This window comes from Balaenoptera borealis, assembly GCF_965194805.1.
Source record: "Balaenoptera borealis genome assembly, chromosome: 7".
In the NCBI taxonomy this organism is placed as follows: Eukaryota; Metazoa; Chordata; class Mammalia; order Artiodactyla; family Balaenopteridae; genus Balaenoptera; species Balaenoptera borealis.
In genome coordinates this window covers 4,687,086-4,707,697 of record NC_138864.1, presented here as the reverse complement: position 1 = coordinate 4,707,697, position 20,612 = coordinate 4,687,086, and the positions used below count along the sequence as shown (strand labels likewise).

Here is a 20,612-nt window from a genome sequence, read left to right as displayed (position 1 = left end):
TCCAGACATGGACCAGGATTCTGTGACCTCATCTTCATCATCCTTTAGTACTAAATGTGCACCAAGTATGCAGTTAAGGTTTCCATTTTTTATATAAGCCAGATTCTCTTTCTTGTCTGAGATTTTCAGGTGTTATTTTTTTCTTTTTTGATGTGAATTCTCCTCCCTTTCCAGCTTAAATATCAAATTTTCCTCCACAGAGAGAAAGAAAAAAAAAAGAAAAGATAAAGGAAAATTGTAACTGGGCACTCTGTCCTATTATGTCTTGTAAGAGTCTATTCATTTACACTTTCCCCAATTTTTCCAGATTCCAGACAAACAGCCCCATTTAATGCCTGACCATGTTCTTGGTCTCAGCTTATCCTGGGATGCAGCCTTTCTGTGATGGTTCTGGGGCTCCTCATGGGAACAGGATTGCGAGCCGACACTCTCGTCCACCGGGGCCCCAAGGGCTCCTCCTCTTGCTGAGGGGTCACCCTGTCAGGTTGTGTGCAGGCCTGGCCTCCAGTGGAGGCAGGACCACCCTTTAAACCCAAACTAGCCCCTGGGGGGGTCACCCTGAGCATCTGGCCGCCGCCCCCCGCCCCTTGCTCTCGTCCACTGGAACCGGCCTGGGACACTTTTCCAGGTCCTCTGAGCCCCTCTCACCTAAGACCCCTCCACCTGAGGTGGCCACCCTGTTGGGCCATCAGTGTAACTCGAGAGACCTGTGAGTCCCCTGAAATTGTTTGAAAAGTGCTGTAATCATGAATGTGGACAGAATTCTAGCTTAATTCAGATTCTTAAAGGAAGCAAAGCAAACAAGCAAAACAAGGTTAAGGAAAATTCCTGAAAATACGTTTTTTTAAGAGCATCCCACCATGTGACTTTGTCTGAGTTTCACCTTAATTTTTGAAATCTGCTCTCTAAAGTTCAAAAATAATTTACAGCAAAACATATTTTACTCACACTATAAGGAACCATGACCACACTATGCATTCAACTGGATCAATAAACTGAAATCAAATCATTTCTTTAGAACCAGGAGCCCACGTATGTAGATGGTTATATACAGGAACATAAATTTCCAGCTGAGTATAGAAAGCATGCCTATAGTAGCGACTCTACTATAGGCATGCTTTAGAGCTTAAGACATAATATCCTCTAAATATTAAAATAATTCTTATAGTAACAATAACAACTAAAAGTAATTTAATGGGAACCCTTGCCGGCCACTGTAAAGGAGGTTTATGTGAATGACTTAATATCATCTTCACAGCAACAGAATTGTATTCTACACGGAAGAAAGTGAGGCTTAGAGAGAGAAATGAACCCTTCCAAGGTCACAGAGTTAGTGGCAATGTCAATATTCCTAAAAAGGTTTCTCTGTCTCTCTTTGTTCCCCATCTATCCATCCACCCATCCATGTATCTATTTATCCAATAATGATATAATTGGTCCCTAATTAGATGCTTTGAATAAGTCTGGATCACTGATACAACTGTCATCTATGTAAAAATAATTTTAGTTGTAATCTTTGGCTTAGAAAAAAGCAGAATGCTCTATTAAAATATATATATTAGCCTTAAATTAAAATAAATCAGCACTTTAATTATTTTCCCTGCTATTAGCAAGTATCTCTCACATACTTAGCCTAGATCTATAGCCAAATATGCATGACCTGTAAGAGAGGATGACATTATGCATTCCTGATACCCGGCAGGTATAATCTGGGGACTGCTAGCAACGATCCTTATTAGTGTGTACAAATGAGATATTTGTAAATGACTTTTCTGGTTTTGCTACTTTTCCTGCAAGAAAAAAAAAAAGTGATAGAAGTTAGACAAAACATTTCCAAACTACTAATATCAGGAAAGAGAAAAATACAGCAGACATAGAGCTTCACGGGCTCCCCGAGGACAGTTTTGGAGCTGAGTGAGTAACAGACACTGAGCCGGAGCCAAAGCCGCTGCCATCACCCACCCCTCGTGCAGGGGCCCCGGGCGTCCCGCTCAGGCTGGCCGGCTCCACGCCACCGGAAGAAGCAGCATAATTGCTTGGAAAGAGAGAAAACCATGAAGCCGACAGCAGGTTCAAAGCCGCCCCTGGGGTTCTGTCCTTCAGAAAACACACCATAATTCTGCAGCTGCGCTTCTCATCACATACCAGAAAGTGCCAGCAGGAGGGCCGTGGCCACCAGGTTATCCCGGAAAGCGAAAGCCATTAACTGGAAGGCGGGGATCACAGTGACACACAGGCAGACAGAACCCAAGTAAAAGAGCCGAGAAAATCAAGGGAAGAGGGCCTGTTACGTCAGGGGCTTGTATACCACCACCTCCTGACCCTCCAGCTCTCAGGTCAGCTCCAGCTTAGGTCTGTGTCCTGTGTGCCCGGCACACGGTCTGCAGCAGCGGACTCAGGCCTGGAGAGGCCCCTTCCAGATCCATGTAAGATGAGGTCATTAAGATGGGCTCGGATCCCACAGGGCTGGTGTCCTCGTGAAAAGAGGAGGTGAGAACACAGGGTGAGGACACAGAGAAGGCGGCCGTCCACATGCCCAGGACAGAGGCCCCAGGGGGCACCAGCCCTGCCACACCTGGATCCGGGCCTTCCAGTCTCCAGAAGGCGATTAGATAAATGTCTGTGGTCTGTGCCTCCCCGTGAGCCGGGGGGCCGCTAACACGGCCGCCCACACCCACCTCCCACGGGGAAGGGGCAGGAATCCAGCCCCCTCCCAGGACACACGGCTTCTTCCCACACTCAGGACCAAGGGCAGACTCCCCGCCCGGCAGCCCGCGCCTCCCCACTGCGGGCTGACAAACCCCGGCCTCCCCTGGGGGCTCGCTCGCCAGCCCCCCTTCTCCGGCTGCAGGGCCACTCCCCAGCTTTGCTCTGAAGTCACCCTCGATCCCATGGCCCTCTTTCATCCTCTTGATAAACCTAGTCACAAGCCAACTGCATCTTGTGTATTTATTTATGTTTACTTGGCTATTTGTTTTCTGCTTCCACTCATAAGGACACAAGTTCCCTCAAGACAAAGACCTTCTCTGCTTTGTTCATGGCTTTGTCCCCAAGACCTCAGACACACCTTGACCCAGAGCAGAGCCTCAAGAACATCCGTTAACTGAGTGATTGAATAGGCGGTGAACGACTGGATGAAGGTGGGAAAACCGAGAAGAAAATAGTCCTCCCCGACCTTAAGCCAACAGCACACGTCACAGGGTAAAGAGGAGCCACATTCAGTGGGAGGGATAAAGGGTAATTGACTGATGCCTGCAGAAAAGAGGGGAGACTCTGGGGGCCCCCTGCCTGCTCTTATTCTCCCCTGGCACATCCCCCCCCTTGCCTCTGGGGAAGCAGTGGTCACTGCGCACCTTTAAACGGAAGGCATGGAAGTGGGCAGCGCTGGGACAGCCCTGAACCAGGACTGCACGGCTGGCACTGCCCAGCCCGCTCTAGACCCTCTGGACACACGACCTTGGAGGAGTCTCTCCCCGTCCTGTGCTTCCATGTCCTGGCCCCATGGGGCTCAGCCTGCAGCCATCCCAGGAGGGTGCTGCTTACTCAGAAGGAATGGATGAGGTCATCCACTCCTTATCCGCGTTAGAATATGAGCTTCTCAGAACCTGCCATCGTGTTAGGAAACACATGCCACGTACAGGACACGGTTGTGGTCCACTGCACCAGTTATTTTAATGAATGATTGTTCCTCCTACAAATCAGCTTTCAGAATCACTTGGTCTGTCAGGCTCTTCTGAGTTACCCTGTTTTGAATTGTTTTCTCTTCCCTACTCTTGCTTCTTTAATCCTCAGTGCAAACTAGGCCTCCTTCAGGAAGGCACCCCGGCTACTTTGATTGGGGTGCATTTCCTTCTCTTTGGGGTTCTCACAATACCCTACATTTCCACTTACTGGGTCAGTTGCTACTCTGGGTTTTAACTGTCTTCTTGCTAGTTTATCTCTTATGTAGCTCTGTGAGTCTCTCACAGGTATTGTGTCAATTGCTACTCTGGGTTTTAACTGTCTTCTTGCTAGTTTTACCTCTTATGTGGCTCCGTGAGTCTCTCGCAGGCGGGAATTACATCTTTTGTCTCGGTACCTGTGCAGGCCCCTAGCTTCCCAGATCCCAGCGGAGGCCCCGCAGCCCCTCCTCGGGAGCAAGCCCACATGAAGGGTGCAGAGAAGCAAAGGGGACATAACGTGAAGCACGCGTCCAGGAAACCGCCCTGCTTCTATGGATCACGTGGGGCGGCCACACACCCACACACACGCAGGTACATGCATACACACGTCCCCCGGGTGCAGGAACACAGAGGGACATGGCCCCGAGTCCTACCGCGTCACACAGGAAGATCGTGAGCCAGTAGGTCCTGTAGCCCAGGCCGCTCATGTGCTGCAGCCTCGTGGCCCCAGTCACACTGTCCCGCACACGGAGCTGCCGATGGACGCGGACAGGATGGAGAGAATCCAAGCACGATGCATAGGGTGATGCCGCACTGGTGGATGCTTTCCAGGCTGCAGGCAGAGCAGAACGGCCATCAGAGGCTGGCCGGGACCCATCAGTGATGAGGGTCACAGCGGCCAGAACCATTAATTACATGCAAACTATTTTATACAGGGTGGATAAACAACAGGGTCCTACTGTAGAGCACAGGGAACTACATTCAATATCCTGTGATAAACCAAAGTGGAAAAGAATATAAAAAAGAATATGTATATGAATAACGTAGGCACTTTGCTGCACAGCAGAAATTAATACAACATTGTAAATCAACTATACTTCAATAAAATCTAAAAAAAAGAATCTTTCATTCACTTTGAAAAAATGTTGAAAAAAATAGATCAGGCATCCTTTCTCTGCTGACTTATAAGAAGGTTTCACAATATCAAGAAAATTAGCTGTTGTCAGATGTGTCGTAAATATTTTTCTGTTTCTTCCTTCACTTCTTAAAGTTTATTTTTTGACACAGAATTAATTTCCATTTATAGATTTATATTTATATAAATTATATAACACATTCTTTACTTTCACTTTATAGGCTTTGCATACAAAACTTTTAGTTAGGCAAAATTACAAAAATATTCAGACTTTTTCTTCCATTATCTTAATGCTTTACCTTTAACAGTTTGTTCCATGTTGATTTTTTTTAACATCTTTATAGGAGTATAATTGCTTTACAATGGTGTGTTGGTTTCTGCTTTATAACAAAGTGAATCAGCTATACATATACATATATCCCCATATGCCCTCTGTCTTGCATCTCCCTCCCACCCTCCCTATCCCACCCCTCTAGGTGGTCACAAAGCACCGAGCTGATCTCCCTGTGCTATATGGCTGCTTCCCACTAGCTATCTATTTTACATTTGGTAGTGTGTATATGTCAATGTTACTCTCTCATTTCGTCCCAGCTTACCCTTCCTCCTCCCCATGTCCTCAAGTCCATTCTCTACATATGCATCTTTATACCTGTCCTGCCCCTAGGTTCTTCAGAACCAATTTTTTTGTTGTTGTTTTTTTAGATTCCATATATATGTGTTAGCATGTGGTATTTGTTCTTCTCTTTCTGACTTACTTCACTCTGTATGACAGACTCTAGGTCCATTCACCTCACTACAAATAACTCAATTTCATTTCTTTTTATGGCTGAGTAATATTCCATTGTATATATGTGCCACATCATCTTTACCCATTCATCTGTTGATGGACACTTAGGTTGCTTCCATGTCCTGGCTATTGTAAATAGAGCTGCAATGACCATTGTTGTACATGACTCTTCTTGAATTACGGTTTTCTCTGGGTATATGCCGAGTAGTGGGATTGCTGGGTCATATGGTAGTTCTATTTTTACTTTTTTGAGGAACCTCCATACTGTTCTCCATAGTGGCTGTATCAATTTACATTCCCACCAACAGTGCAAGAGGGTTCCCTTTTCTCCAACCCTCTCCAGCATTTATTGATTGTAGATTTTTTGATGATGGCCATTCTGACTGGTGTGAGGTGATACCTCACTGTAGTTTTGATTTGCATTTCTCTAATGATTAGTGATGTTGAGCATTCTTTCATGTGTTTGTTGGCTGTCTGTATATCTTCTTTGGAGAAATGTCTATTTAGATCTTCTGCCCATTTTTGGATTGGGTTGTTTGTTTTTCTGATATTGAGCTGCATAAGCTGCTTGTAAATTTTGGAGATTAATCCTTTGTCAGTTGCTTCATTTGCAAATATTTTCTCCTATTCTGAGGGTTGCCTTTTTGTTTTGTTTATGGTTTCCTTTCCTGTGCAAAAGCTTGTAAGTTTCATTTGTTTATTGTAGGTCCCATTTGTTTATTTTTGTTTTTATTTCTATTTCTCTAGGAGGTGGGTCAAAAAGGATCTTGCTGTGACTTATGTCATAGAGTGCTCTTCCTATGTTTTCCTCTAAGAGTTCTATAGGGTCTGGCCTTACATTTAGCTCTTTAATACATTTTGAGTTTATTTTTGTGTATGGTGTTAGTGAGTGTTCTAATTTCATTCTTTTACATGTAGCTGTCCAGTTTTCCCAGCACCACTTATTGAAGAGGCTGCCTTTTCTCCATTGTATATTCTTGCCTCCTTTATCAAAAATAAGGTGACCATATGTGTGTGGGTTTATCTCTGGGCTTTCTATCCTGTTCCATTGATCTATATTTCTGTTTTTGTGCCAGTACCATACTGTTTTGATTACTGTAGCTTTGTAGTATAGTCTGAAGTCCAGGATCCTGATTCATCCAGCTCCATTTTTCTTTATCAATATTGCTTTGGCTATTCAGGGTCTTTTGTGTTTCCATACGAATTGTGAAATTTGTTGTTCTAGTTCTGTGAAAAATGCCATTGGTAGTTTGATAGGGATTGCATTGAATTTGTAGATTGCTTTGGGTAGTATAGCCATTTTCACAATGTTGATTTTTCCAATCCAAGAACATGGTATATCTCTCCCATGTGGAGTTCATTTTAGGTAAAAATGCAGGTAAAAATTTTATTTGAGGTAAAAATGCAGATTTACTCGTTTATTTTTCAAATGCCTAGTGAGCTCTGTCAACACTGTAATAATAAATGTATTTCCTCAAAAAAAAAAAGAACTTAGGACCAGCTGGCGTATTGGCTAAGGGTGTGGATTCTCTCATTAAATCCCCTCGATGACCTTTCGAGGCCTGGGTTACACTCCCGGGGTCTAGAGGACACACAGAGGAGAGCGAAGGTCACAGGCAGGTCCCTGTCTGCCCACCTGGAGCCCAGTCTTGACACTGAGCCCGCCTCCCAGGCAAAATAAAAGGCTCCTGCTTAGTGGCCTCCACACTGAGCTGTGGCCTCTGCCCTCTTAGGGCCACCTTGCTGGATAACAGCTCTTGGGGGCGGGGGTGGTGATTCGCTCCACATGTGGTGGCCCCACCTCTGAATCTAGTCTCTCACAACACCAGAATGTTCTCTAGTAGATGGAGGTGCTTGGCGATGATGTGCACTGTACTTTCTGTGTCATTTTTAACTAGAGCACCACCAACACCTCTGGTCCATCACTGCCTCCCCTTTGGGGACGGTCAGGGCACAGCTGCTTCTGGTAATGCACCGATGCAATGGCTCAGCTCAAACCCTCCATCACGTCTTACTTCATAACCAAAGTCGATGTGCCCACACTTAGAATTCTGGCAGGTATTGGATAAAGGAAGGACCCCGAGAGTCTGTATATGAATGTGAGGACCACCTGCTGCATTCTGGACGGGAGGGGAGATCACCCATCAACCAGATCTGTGTTCTCCCACTCTGTTGGGTAGGTCACAGGAAGTACATAAAAAATACTTTTACTTATCAATTTTTAAATAAAAGTTTGTCCACCATATGGCAGGGAAAGGAGATGGGGAAAAGGAGGAGACACTTAGGTCTGCACATAAAGGACACTGGCCTCATCAGCACCATCTCCGTCTGGACAGTGAGGACAGACTTATAGGAGAAACTGTCAGGAGGCGTCACTATGGCTACCTCTGTACATGCCACGTTTAAAATTTTAACTTGAAAAAGATGTTGGGTCGCATGAGCTTTGGCAAATCAGCCCCTTGGAACAATTGCTACTTTTAGAAATAAGTTACATGACATGCTCATCCATTTTTGTTTTTTTCTGTTTTTGTTTTTGTTTTCTTGTTTTGGCTGTGGTGGGTCTTTGTTGCTGCACACGGGCTTTCTCTAGTTGCAGCGAGCGGGGTCTACTCTTTGTTGCGGTGCACGGGCTTCTCACCACTGTGGCTTCTCTTGTTGCAGAGCACAGGCTCTAGGTGGGTGGATTTCAGTAGTTGTGACTCACAGGTTCTAGAGCACAGGCTCAGTAGTTGTGGCTCACGGGCTTAGTTGCTCCACGGCATGTGGGATCTTCCCGGACCAGGGCTCAAGCCCGTGTCCCCTGCACTGGCAGGCAGACTCTTAACCACTGCACTACCAGGGAAGCCCTGCTCATCCATTTTAGACTCAGTCAATGCACTTTCTCCTTTAACCATCCCTGTCCTCACACTTTGCGCAGAAATGCCCAAGCCTTGTTCCACTAGGTGCACCTGCCAACGTCACTCAGGGCAGAAGCAGAAAAGGGATGAGAATCACCCCTAACAACCCAGAGATGTTGATCCACAGTCGGCACCCCAGACCAGTATTCCTTTAACTCACAACTTGTCCTCGTTCAGCAAGGCTCCTCCGTATGGGTGGCTGTAAAGCGTGATTCCTATGAAAGACAAGTTGAAAGTGAGCCTGCAAGCCTCTGCCTGTTGTCCAGGGACAGCCCCCCTCCCAGCCACCCAGGGCACTGTGCCCAGTGTCATCTGCCCGCCTGGCCCGGTCCCTCCACCCTCCCAAATGGCAGGCCCCATCCGGCAGCTCAGCCACTTTGCGCTGGGACCTCTGTAGTCGCTGTTCCCGGAAATCACCCGCATGTACTGAACACGCCTGCGCTATGTCACAGGCACTGTGCTAACATGTCACCACGCTGTACCGTCCAGTCCTTGTGGCTTACGTGATGCAGCATCCATAATGTACTGTGAGGAAACGGACTCAGGAAGGCCAAACAAAAAACGCCAAGGGGATTATTTGATGGAAACCAGGGCAACACTCAAAAATTCACCTCTAGATCAAGCCAAGTCTAGACAGAAAACTGAAGCACTTCATGGGTCCGGTTTTGTTTTAAGGAGTTGTTTTGTTTTGCTTTTTGGGGCTTCTGCATTAGCGTAATGATAGCAGGCAATATGGAGAATTTGCCGTCAACTTACCAATTTAAAGGGTTTCATCGTGAAGGCCGTTCATGACATCCACACGTGCTCTCTCTGCGCCCACAAACTCCATCCATGCTGTATCAAGAAGGACTCCAGGGCTTCAGGCATTTCGTCTTATTGTCAATGACAAGACCAATCACATTTCCTGCTCTGATTGGCCGTTTCAGGCACGTGGAGCTGACTGCCTGTGGAAGCCATCCCAGCATCTCTGCCCCACCTCACGTGCCTCCCTTACACTTCTCCTCCTCCTGTGGCTCAAATTTAGCCTGTCACGTTCTGCACTCTCATACGAGGGCACATCAAATCTTTACAGAAACACACGGGGTAGAAGTGAAGATAAATAAATGAAAGGCCTGGAGCTGGAATGGACTTCAGAACTCGGGGTCCAGCCAGTTCTGCCACCGGGCGTCCTGACCCCCCTCCACCCATCCCCCTTCCCGCTCCAGCCACACCAGCCCTTTTCTCCTCAATCCTGGGCTCGGCCACGCACCACAGCAAGTTCTTTCATAGCAAAAAGAACAGTGGGAGCTATGGTGCAGCAAAAAGCCCCCTGCACAGTTTCCAGAACGATTTCTGGACTCTGAACTCATACCGTCCGAGTGCTCTGCTGCAGGCTCCCAGAGTGTGTGCCGAATGCCCGCACTGGGTTTCCCACCTCCGAGACTTGAAGTACACGTTTGCCACGAACTGAATTGCCCGTCTGGACCACTGACACCACCTTTATGTCTTTCTTTCCCTGAAGGAGGCTCCACCCCATCCTTAGGTATCTGCCAGCTCCCATTCCTTCCAGTTTCCAGTCATGGGACAAGCGGCCCAGCACCCACCAGCCCTGTCAGGAGGCAGCCCCGTAGCTAAGGGACTGAGGACCATGTTTATAACGTGCAGATGCTGCCAAAACCCAGCAAGGGCCCCACGGGGCGCCAGAGCCCGAGGGGGTGAGTTTGCAGTACTGTGCACTGCTTGGGGCCACGTGGATGAATGAGCGTGTTGTAGGTGAGAAAACATCCAGAGAAATGCAGCTAGCTGAGGGACGGTTTGGAAATTATATTATTTTGGGAACATGAGACAATATTGGACTTGCCTAATCTGAAAATTCCCCTGGGGCAAGAGGGAGCCGAAAAATGCCTTCAGGTAGCTACAGGATTGTCATGAGCACAGAAGACGGACTTGATCTGTAATGTTCTGGAGGAAGAAGGCAGTCCAGGGAGATAGATTCAAAAGATATTTTAAAAAAAAGCACGTGGTCTAGAGGGTTGAAACTCTGGGCCAGCCTGACCTCTGAGGGGAGAGGGTGAGCCTCAAGCACCTCTGTGTTTGGCTGGTTCTCCCAACTTGAATCCTTTACAATAACACTGTGGCTGTAGGTCCATTGCTTCCCTGAGTTTTGTGAGCTTCTAGTGAATTCTGTAAGGTAATGGAGTCCTGCAAACCCTCAAGGCTGCAGCGAGGCGGTCACAAGCGGGGCTGGCTGGGGACCCTTGAAGAGCGGCTGGTGTCGGAGGTGAGGTGGTCTTGTTGGGGACGGTGCCCTCTGACCTGTAGGGCCTGCACCAACTCCAGTGGTTGGAGCCAGACTGAGCTGCCTTTCATGCAGCCGGACGGCACACAGCACACTCCTTGGCTCCTCATCTAGAGGACACAGAGGCAGGCACAGGGTCCCCCCCCGGGTCCCCTGCTCTGCCCCCACTCTCCTTGGGGCCTCCCCTGCTGGCTGTGTATGTCCCCTACATCTGCCCTGCACACCACAGGGTCTTAAATCCTGAACAACCTGTGTCAGCTGCTGACGTGCTCCTCCCTCAGCTTGTCCACGGCTGTCAACATCCCGCGTCTTCCCAGCCCCCAGGCTCAAGCACTGAGTCATCATCGTCCCCCCTCTCCTGCACCTCACAGACCCGACAAGTCCCCGCGCTGTGTCCAGCCCACATCACCCTCACACCGCAGCCCCCGAGCCATCCCAACCCGCATCGCCTGTCAGCTCTCCTCCCCTGGCATCACCACCCTCCCTCCAGCCCTGGAGAATTTCCAACAAGAAAAAGAAAATGTAGCATCCGTATTCTTTATCTGGACGTGGATGCTCTTGTCACTCTGCCGTCCCACTGCTCCCACCTGAAGAGCTCTACTGCTGTCACATTCCCGCACGGCAACCCAGGTGCATCTCACCTTTGCTGCGTTCACCCCCCGAGCCCTCCGTACACCTGCTCCGTCTGCCCCGGGACGGGGTTTGTTTCTGACCACCTTCCTGCAGAGGGACCCAGAGGCATAGAGGGAACGGAGGCGGATGCGGTTCTCAACATCCTTGTGAGCAGAGGATGGGCTGGTACCCAAAGGAAATGCAGATCAACCTGTGGTCACGTGATGTGTGTTGGTCAGGACGTTAGGCTGTTAGTCTAAATTCTTACAGAACAGCCTTATCACAGCCATGACAGAAGCAGCCTCTGGAGCGCGGAGGTTTGTGAGTTTCCCAGGACTCGAGCCCTGGGCTGCAGGTGCCACAACCCACGTCCCCGCCAGTGTGTCCCGCGTACACTCCTGGTTCTGCACGTCTGCATCTGCATCTGTACAGGGAAGGAGGTGGAGGAGGGCGAACGGCCCTGCCTTGCTGGTTCCACAGTGAGAAGCTGCAGGCCACTTTGTGGCGAGTTCAACAATGAAGTTTTAAACGACTGTGGGTGGACCTTCATTGTCATCCAGCTGCATAAATATCTGTACTTGTTTTAAACCATTAGAGTAACCATGGAAAGATTACGAATGTTCTCTAATATTTGCTTTCTGTGCCCTCTTTCCTCTGTTATGAATTTATGGCCCTTCATTTTCGCCCACATCTTGGATTTTGTCATCCTTTTAGGGTTTTCATCTGGGAGGCGAGGGTACCCCAGTCCCTTCTTCACTAATGAAGTGACTGAGTGCTCCTGGGGTTGGCAACGCCACCACGTGCCATGCCATGTTCTGGACACTTTCAATATCTCCTCATTCAGTGTCTGGTTGTAGATGATGTGATTCAGAGACCAGGACAGCATGCACGGCCTGCAGATCCTCCAGGAAGGGGCCCCCCAGGAAGCGGCCCAGCCTGGACTCACCCCTGTTATCCAGAGGCTGAATAGGGAGCAGAGGAAGAGCAGGTGACCTGCTCCTGACACAGGTAGCAGCCAAGCATCCAGAGTCCCAGGGGAGGCTCGCTCACCAAATCACAGGACATGGAGAACCTTGCATCTACACGGAGAACCTTGTGTCTACACAAAAAACCTAGCGTCTACACGGAGAGCCTTGCTTCTACATGGAGAAGCTTGCGTCTACATGGAGAAGCTTTCGTCTACACAGAGAACCTTGCGTCTACACAGAGAACCCTGCGTCTACACGGAGAGCCTTGCTTCTACATGGAGAATCTTGCTTCTACACGGAGAAGCTTTCGTCTACACAGAGAAACTTGCGTCTACACAGAGAACCTTGCGTCTACACGGAGAACCTTGAATCTACACAGAGAAGCTTGCCTCTAAGTGGAGAAGCTTGCCTCTACACGGAGAACCTTGTGTCTAAACAGAGAACCTTGCGTCTACACAGAGAACCTTGCGTCTACAAAGAGAACCTTGCGTCTACATGGGAGCTGTAGTGGGTGCCGACAACATGTCAATGAGAAGCAGGAAGCAGCCTGACCCACGCGGTGCAGAGGCTGTCCTCCCTCCCCGGGGCCTTTGCTCAGAAATCTCTCAGGCCCCAGCTTTCCATTCAGCACTGGCTTTCAAGTCCCATTGTTTGCATATTTTACAGAGTAAATATTTAAATCTAATCTCCTGAAGACTCGTATGCCTGGGGTCCTCTCCAGGGCCCTGCAGGGAGCCCTACTAGTCTCGGATCTGGCATCTGCTTGGTGCTCAAGGCCACAGGGAGACTGAATCTCACATCCACCTGGAAATTAGAAATTCTCTTTAAAAGTAAGAGATGGAAAAAGAAAGGGCCTGAGACCACAGTGTTTGAGAATGGAGACCATTACATCAGCAGGAAAATCCCTCCACCGGTTTTCAGAGACCCAACTCTCCAGCTGGGCATTTACCACCAGCTTTTCTAAGACAGCAGCTCCCCACATTGGATGCCAAGTCAAACGACATTCTGATTTTATTCTGATTTTGGGTGGAAATCTGGGCACCAGACATCAGTGGAGCTTCACCAATGGTCAAAGAGAGATTGGACACTTCTTCCTTCCAAGGGCTGAGAATTCATTCGACACACACCTCGTAGGAGCCCAGGACCCAGCAGCCAGTGGGCAGAGTTCCCCAGCCCTGGGGGCACCCGGTCCACTCATAGGACCCCCATAAGGATGAAGGAGGGAATCGGGGAGCAGGATGGGGAAAGAGGTGGGGGCTGCCTGGGGAAGGATCTGCTCCTGCAGCTCTGGGATTTCTGAATGCTGGCAGGCTTTTAATTCTGATTCTGCCATTTGGTCATCACTACATCAGATGCTTTCAGAACCACGGATATTCTGAAGGTAGAAGAGGCTCTGCAGGATTAAACTTCTTTCAAAATCAGGTTAACATTCCTCTACATCAGTGCTGAGATTTTGTTTGTGTTTTGCAAAAGTAGGGAGGGACTTAGAGTTACTGCAATAAGGGATGCGTGTGCCTGTTTCCCAAAGAAGAAGAGTCGTGAGAGACCACAGGTGGAAGGTACCCCTCTCCCTGGGGTCCATGTGCCCCAGGACCCCGGAAGAAGAGGCAGCAGGTGGCAGTGACAATGCCTGCCCAGGCCCGCACTCCCACCACCTTCTCCCCCGACCCCTGCTCCTGACAACAGTGAAGGGTTAGGAATCAGAGCTCCTCCCACAGACCCCAGGAGAGAGATGGGGCCTGGGATCCATCTCACACACCAGGAACCCTGCTGAGTGCAACTCCCCAGGGACAAAGAAAGTGCTGGGGGGAGGAAGCTGAGGCAGAGGACGTTCTGACGGCTTCTCTAAGGCCAAACACAGTACAGAGTGAGAGGCACAACCCTGACTCTCTGGACCCCAGTTTATGCATTTTCTGTACTTACAGCCTGTGATGCCCTCGTTGCAGGGACACATTACTGCAACGGGCAATCTCTGTAACTGGGCTGTTTCCATCGCATTGTGTGTGCTCAGAGCTCCATTTAGGTAATAACTGTAATGTGATAGGATCTCGGGGTTGATGACACCACGAAAAGGCCCAGAGCCCGTCGGGGAAGGACCACAGTTCCGGTTCCAGCACCACAAGACAGCAAAGGAAATCACTCAAGTCTCTCTTCAGTGTCACCTCCAACGGTTTTCAGAAATGACGTTTCCAAATGTACATTCTGAAAACACTTGAATTATTTTTCTTTGTTTGATTACTCATTTATATTCCAGCTTTTCTTTCTAAGAATTGGCCCACGGCAATGTATAAATGTATAAAAATAGTGTTCTGATTTAGTATTCTCATTAGAGTACGTCTTCTATGGTTTCCAGATTCTGTATATTTGTCATTTGTAAAAATGCACATTTGTGCTTTTGTCCAATATTCATTATGATAGCAAAACATTTATCTTGTCTCCAATTCAAGTGGTCACTTTTTGGTTCACTCCTTCTATAAAATATATCTTTGCAAGTATTAATGCCCAGATGTCTGTAAACATCCACAACTAAAGAAAAGACTGGCTTTGGCATCAATGCATGTGCAAAAGTCTGTGTTCTTTTTAATTAACTCACTATGAGTCATTAGTGAGATATGGAAGAGTTCAATTAATCTGACAGGGTATTAAGAACAATGCATGCACTTTCCTGACTAGAAGGTATTTTGATGGCTTTCTCTCTCTCCCTCCTCTTAATCTCTCCTGGAAAAGGTTTTGTTCTCAGTATTAAGATTAATTATTATGCTTCTTGAGTAGTAGATGTCAATCGTAAAAAGGTTTTAAATAAAGAACAGGGTAAAGAGTAAAATTAAAATAAACCATAATCCAATCCAAAACCAACCACAGTTAATCAGTATTTGCATTTTGATATTAATTATTTCAAAATGTCTGGGGTTTTCTCTACATACATGTAATTATTACTGAATTATATTTCACATTATGTATCTTCTATTTCATGGATCATTCATGACCTTCAAATAATTTTTTCACTGCATGCATGCCAACATTTGCGTAATCTATGTGCTTCACGAGAATCGATGTTCACCAATTCATTCATTCATTCTCTGGATTTAATATTTTTGTGATCTTACTTTTGACGAGTCCCTCTGGGACTGTCTCTGGGCCCCATTTTTACTGGAGATACTGGCAGTATGTCCTCTGAGCCGCACCCCACAGGGGGCGTCTCTGTGGTCTGTTCACTCCATGAGCAAACGCCTTCACTAGGTACAGAGTTTGGGATGTGCGCCTTTTTCTTGCCATGTTCTGTAGGCAGCACTCCAGGGCCCGCTGCCTTTGGAGATTGTGGTTAAGGAGTCAGAGACCAGACTCTAGTCCCTCCACGTGGAGTAGTTCCAATCCCCCCAGGTCCTCTCCCTTGTGACCCCAAAGCCTGGACATTACAGTACACACAAGAAGGTTCTGACAAGTGGGAAGAAGGACCTTGGGACATGGGGAAGGACACCTCGGTGTGTCCCCTGGTTTCCTTACTGCCTCCCACACATGAAAGCCTACGGAAGCCTCCAAGTGGGAACAGCCAACGGATCCAGACAAGAAAAGCTCCCCCCACCCCGACCCTTGCTCCTAATGATAGTGAAGCTTTAGGAAGCAGAGCTCTTCCCACAGACCCCAGGAGACAGGAAAGCTGAAGGAGCAGAAAAGGTGGCCTAACAAAAGAACACACTCCTGTCAATATCCACCCCCTTAGTCCAGCCAAACTCTGCTGGGAAACGGCCCCACCCTCTGCAGTTTCAGCAGGTCCCATCTGGAAGTGGACCCCCTGCCCACCTGACAGAGACAGGGAGCACCACGGATGCCCCACTGGCATCCAGAGGCGAGCCGAGCCTTCTCCCGCACCTGGCCGGTGAGACTGAGCATGGCAGAGTGAGGAGAGTCACCTCTCCATGCTGCACAGCCCCTGCCCCTCAGGAGGGACCAGCAGGAAGCCCAGCCCCCTGTCCACCTGGTGGCATGAATGACGTGGCTGCATGGAGCAGGGCTGTCAGCACCACTTCACCTCCACCTTCTGCCCTGCCATCTGGCTGTGTCCACTTCCCACCCAGCATCACTGACACTGAAGGGGGCCACGTGGTGTGGGGAGGTACAGTTGGTCCTCCAGTACCTGCCCCCAGTGTCAGGGGCGGGCCCTGGGGGATGAACGTAAACCTCACTGAGGAGCCACAGGACAGTGCGAGTCAGTGCCTTCTTTTGCCATGTATGTGCCAGCAAGGCTCAGTGGTAGATCTGGACCCCACCCCCCAGATCTGCAGCTTTTGCCAGGGGGGCATCAGCAGAGCCCGGTGGTAGGTTAAACATACATATCTACCTAGTTCTCAGGCGAGACTTCAACAGAAAGATTGCCTACTTCAAAACAAAACAAAACCACTTAATGGGATTTAGAATCTCATAATTTGGCATCCAAAATATCCAGGATTTGACTGAGAAAATAGCTTTCATAACAAGAACCAGAATAATCACAACTTGAAAGAGAAAAGACAATGAACAGATGCCAACAGTGAGATGAGTCACGATGTGAGAATTATCTGACAACAGGGATCATAAAGATGTTTCAATGAGTAATTGTGAATTCTCTTTAAATGTAAAAAAATAATAATAATAATGTATCAGTAAAGCAACAGAAGTGATAAAAAATAATCAAATGGGAATTCTAGACCTGAAAATAAAGTGACAGAAATTAAAAAAAGAAAAAAACCTACTAGATGTACTCAACAGTTGGGTTAAACAGAATGATAGAATCAGTGAACTTGAGGATGAACAACAGAATTTACCCAACCTAAAAAACAAAGAAAATAAATCCCAGAAATTCAGGTACCTATGGGAAAATAACAAGAGAGCTGACAGTTTTATTACCATAGTCTGAGAAGAAGAGAGACAGAGGGATTGAAAAAGTACTTGAAGACATAATGACAGAAAAGTTTCCAAGGTTGGCAAAAGATGTAAACCTACAAATTCAAGAGCTAATGAAATTTAAGTGAATCCCAAATAGAAAACCCAAATAAATCTATGCCAGAATATGTTATAATTAAATTTCCAAAAACTTAAGACAATAAAAAAGCCTTAAAACCTGCCAGTGAGAGAGAGATGGGAACACAAACTCAAAATACAGTGGATTTCTCATTTGAAACCATGGTATCCAGAAGGAATTGGTACATTTCTCAAGTGCTGGATGTTTCTTTTCTGACAACCATGAATTATATATTCAGTGAAACTATCTGTCAAGAATGAAGGAGAAATAAAAACATTCTCAGTGGAAAGAAAACTAAGAGAATTTGCCATTAGCAAACCTACTGTGAAATAGCAAAAGTAAGTCTTCTAAACAAAAAGGAAATCAATCATAACAGAAGAAGGCTTAGAACTTCCAAAAGGAAAGAACATCAGAATGTGTTTACAATTGGGGCAGGGACTTCCCTGGTGGTCCAGTGGTTAAGACTCTGTGCTTCCTTTGCAGGGGCACAGGTTTCAGCCCTGGTTGGGGAACTAAGATCCCACATGCTCTGTGGCACAGCCAAAAAAGAAAAATAAAGAGAACCTAGTTTGTTATCAACCAATGTCTCTAATATAGCAGAAAATAATGAATAAATAGATAAATAAATAAATAAAATGGGGTTAAATATAACAGACCAGCCTTTATCTCATGAGTTTCTCAAGTCATTCTTAGTGACATTAGCAATAATTAGAACACGGTCCAAGGTGGTGCTCAAGGTATAAGTAAATACCTAAGACTGTTATATTGTAGAAGTGGAGAGGGCTAAGGGCCCTAAGTGCAAATAAGGTTTCTACACAGTACTCAAAGTGGCAAATGCCAATACCAGTAGATGGTAGTAAGTCACCCACGTACGTTGTAATACCTAAAACCACCACCAGGAAAACTAGATCAAGGGATATACTCAAAATATGACAGACAAATCAAGATGGAATCCTAAAAAACTGTTCCATAACTCACAAGAAGGCATAAAAAAAAAAAAGAGAAAAAACAAAACAATAAAGTGTCAAATTTAAGCTCAGTGATATGTAAATCCACTCAATGTAAATGGTCTCAATACACCAATTAAATGGCAGAGATTGGTAGAGTGGATTAAAAAATATGATCCAACTATATGCCGTCTACTCAAAAGTCACTTCAAATATAATGACATAGGCTAGAAATAAAAGGATAGAAAAGATATACCATGCAAACATTAATTTTAAAAAGTAGGAAAGATTATATTAAAATCAAATAAAGTAGACTTCACAGCAGCCAAAATTACCAGCAACAATGAGGGATGTTACACAATGACAAACGAATTAGTCCACCCAGAAGGCACAACTATGTACCAATCATCAGAGCCTCAAAATACATGAAGCAGAAATGGGTACAGATGAAAGGAGAAACAGACAAATCCACAATTATATGTGGGGGCTTCAATACCCCCCACTCAGCAAATGACAGGACTACAAGACAGAAAACCAGCAAGTGTACTGATGAACTGAGCCACATAACCAGCCAATAAGACCTAATTGATATATATAGAACACTCTACCCAACAACAGCAGAATACTCATTTTTTCATCCTCCATGGAAACTTCACCAAGATAAACCATACGTGGACCACAAAACAAACCTCAGCCAACCTAAAATCATTAAAATATGCAGAGTGTGTTCTCTAACTCTGATGAATCAAACAAAACATCAGTGACAGAAAGGTAAAAGGAAAATTTCAAAAGCCTAGAATTTTAACAACACACTTCTAAATAATCCCTGAGTAAAAGAAGAGGTCTCAAGGGAAATTTTTGGAAGTCAGAAGCCAATCTTATTTGTATTCCTGCAAAAGTAATCTGTTATAACTTTGTAAAAGAGATTGTCCTTTATCTTTGAACTCTAGAAAACTCACCAGTCTTCTTTTTATTCAATAATTGCTATCTCATAATTTCCAGTTCAGGAATTTTGTCTGAATCATGGCAAACCCTTCCATTGGCCCAGAGTTGTGTTGTTTTGTTTTTGATGTACGTTTTCTTCTCTCATTGTTCCTTGTTACTTTAATTATTATTTGTTTGCTTTCTTCCTCTACCTAATCCTAATAGCTTATGACATCATCTTTTCCCTCTGTGTTCTGAGAAGACTGCACATGGGGCAGGAAGATTTGCCATCAATATGGTGACTCTGCATCCAATGAAAATCTATGTCACCACCTGCATCTCAGCAGTTCCCTCTGACCCCACCCTGCAACTCAGGCTGGCTTTTCCTTCATCTTTCCTCTTCTGCTTCATGGACTTCACACATCTCCCTGTGTCTACACGGATGTGAGCTCACACCAAGACAGTTCCTGTGTTAACACCTTCTCAGTGAAGGCAGCGTGCTCCCCCACGAGGCGTGGGGCAGGTCCTTGACCCCATGCTGGGTTGACAGCTGGTTTTATTTGTATTTTGTTCTGACTCCTCCTTGATGAGGGCAAAGGCTGGTCCTGACACCTCAGGGCCCACAAGCCTTCCCAGCCCAGGGTACTCGTCACCTCCACTCAAGTGCGACTGGATCCTCTCTCTGAAATATCTCCATCTCCCTGAGGTGCAGACTGAAGACCACTGCTGACGGCTCGTTCCTGATACCCAACAGCTCTTCAGGCAGAAGCTCTGTAAACAGACCTGAGTTGACTTCCTTTTCTCAGGCATGGGCTCTCACACTAGGATTCGGGGGTTTATTCCCGGGGAGTGTGTATCTTATTCCATCAAAAGTAAGGCAGTGAAGTAATTTTGCTAAACAAATTTTTCTCCTGATAGCTCTTAGGAAATGGCCTGTACCTCCTGTTCTATTCCAGGCTTTGAACAGTGAAATCCTGTAGGATAAAAAAATTCTGGGGAGAGCTATCTAAATGCTCTTTACTGTGAAACATTGATTTTTTTTCCAAGCCGTCTTTTTTTTAATTATAAAAGTTATACATATATGGGAGAAAATTCATAACTTACTGCAAGGCACACAGAAAATTTTAAACATTTCCTGTGAGTCCACTACCCAGAGAAAAAGCCACCATTAGTATTTCTGATTGGATGTGTGTGTGTTTGTGTGTGTGTGTGTGTGTGTGTGTAGATATATACACACACATACTGTCTCTCTACGCTATTCCACTATATCAGATTCCTGCTTGGAGGCATGTATGTTGTCATAATTCATTTTCTTGATTGTTTCCTTGAATTAAGCCAGACCCAGAACAAATACTACATGACCCCACTTACATAAGAAATCTAAAATAGTTTAACTCCCAGAA

General features: G+C 46.4%; 1 protein-coding gene across 1 annotated transcript in view; it reads right to left on the bottom strand.

Moving 5' to 3' along the window:
• Positions 1-20,612, bottom strand: part of ABCA13 (ATP binding cassette subfamily A member 13) — a gene marked incomplete at its 5' end in the record, with an annotated part of 336,636 nt that overhangs the window by 82,937 nt on the left and 233,087 nt on the right. The window contains 5 exon segments of the mRNA XM_082400416.1: positions 2,142-2,260; positions 4,316-4,410; positions 4,413-4,440; positions 4,443-4,494; positions 8,642-8,696. Coding sequence (XP_082256542.1) covers positions 2,142-2,260; positions 4,316-4,410; positions 4,413-4,440; positions 4,443-4,494; positions 8,642-8,696 — 349 coding nt within the window.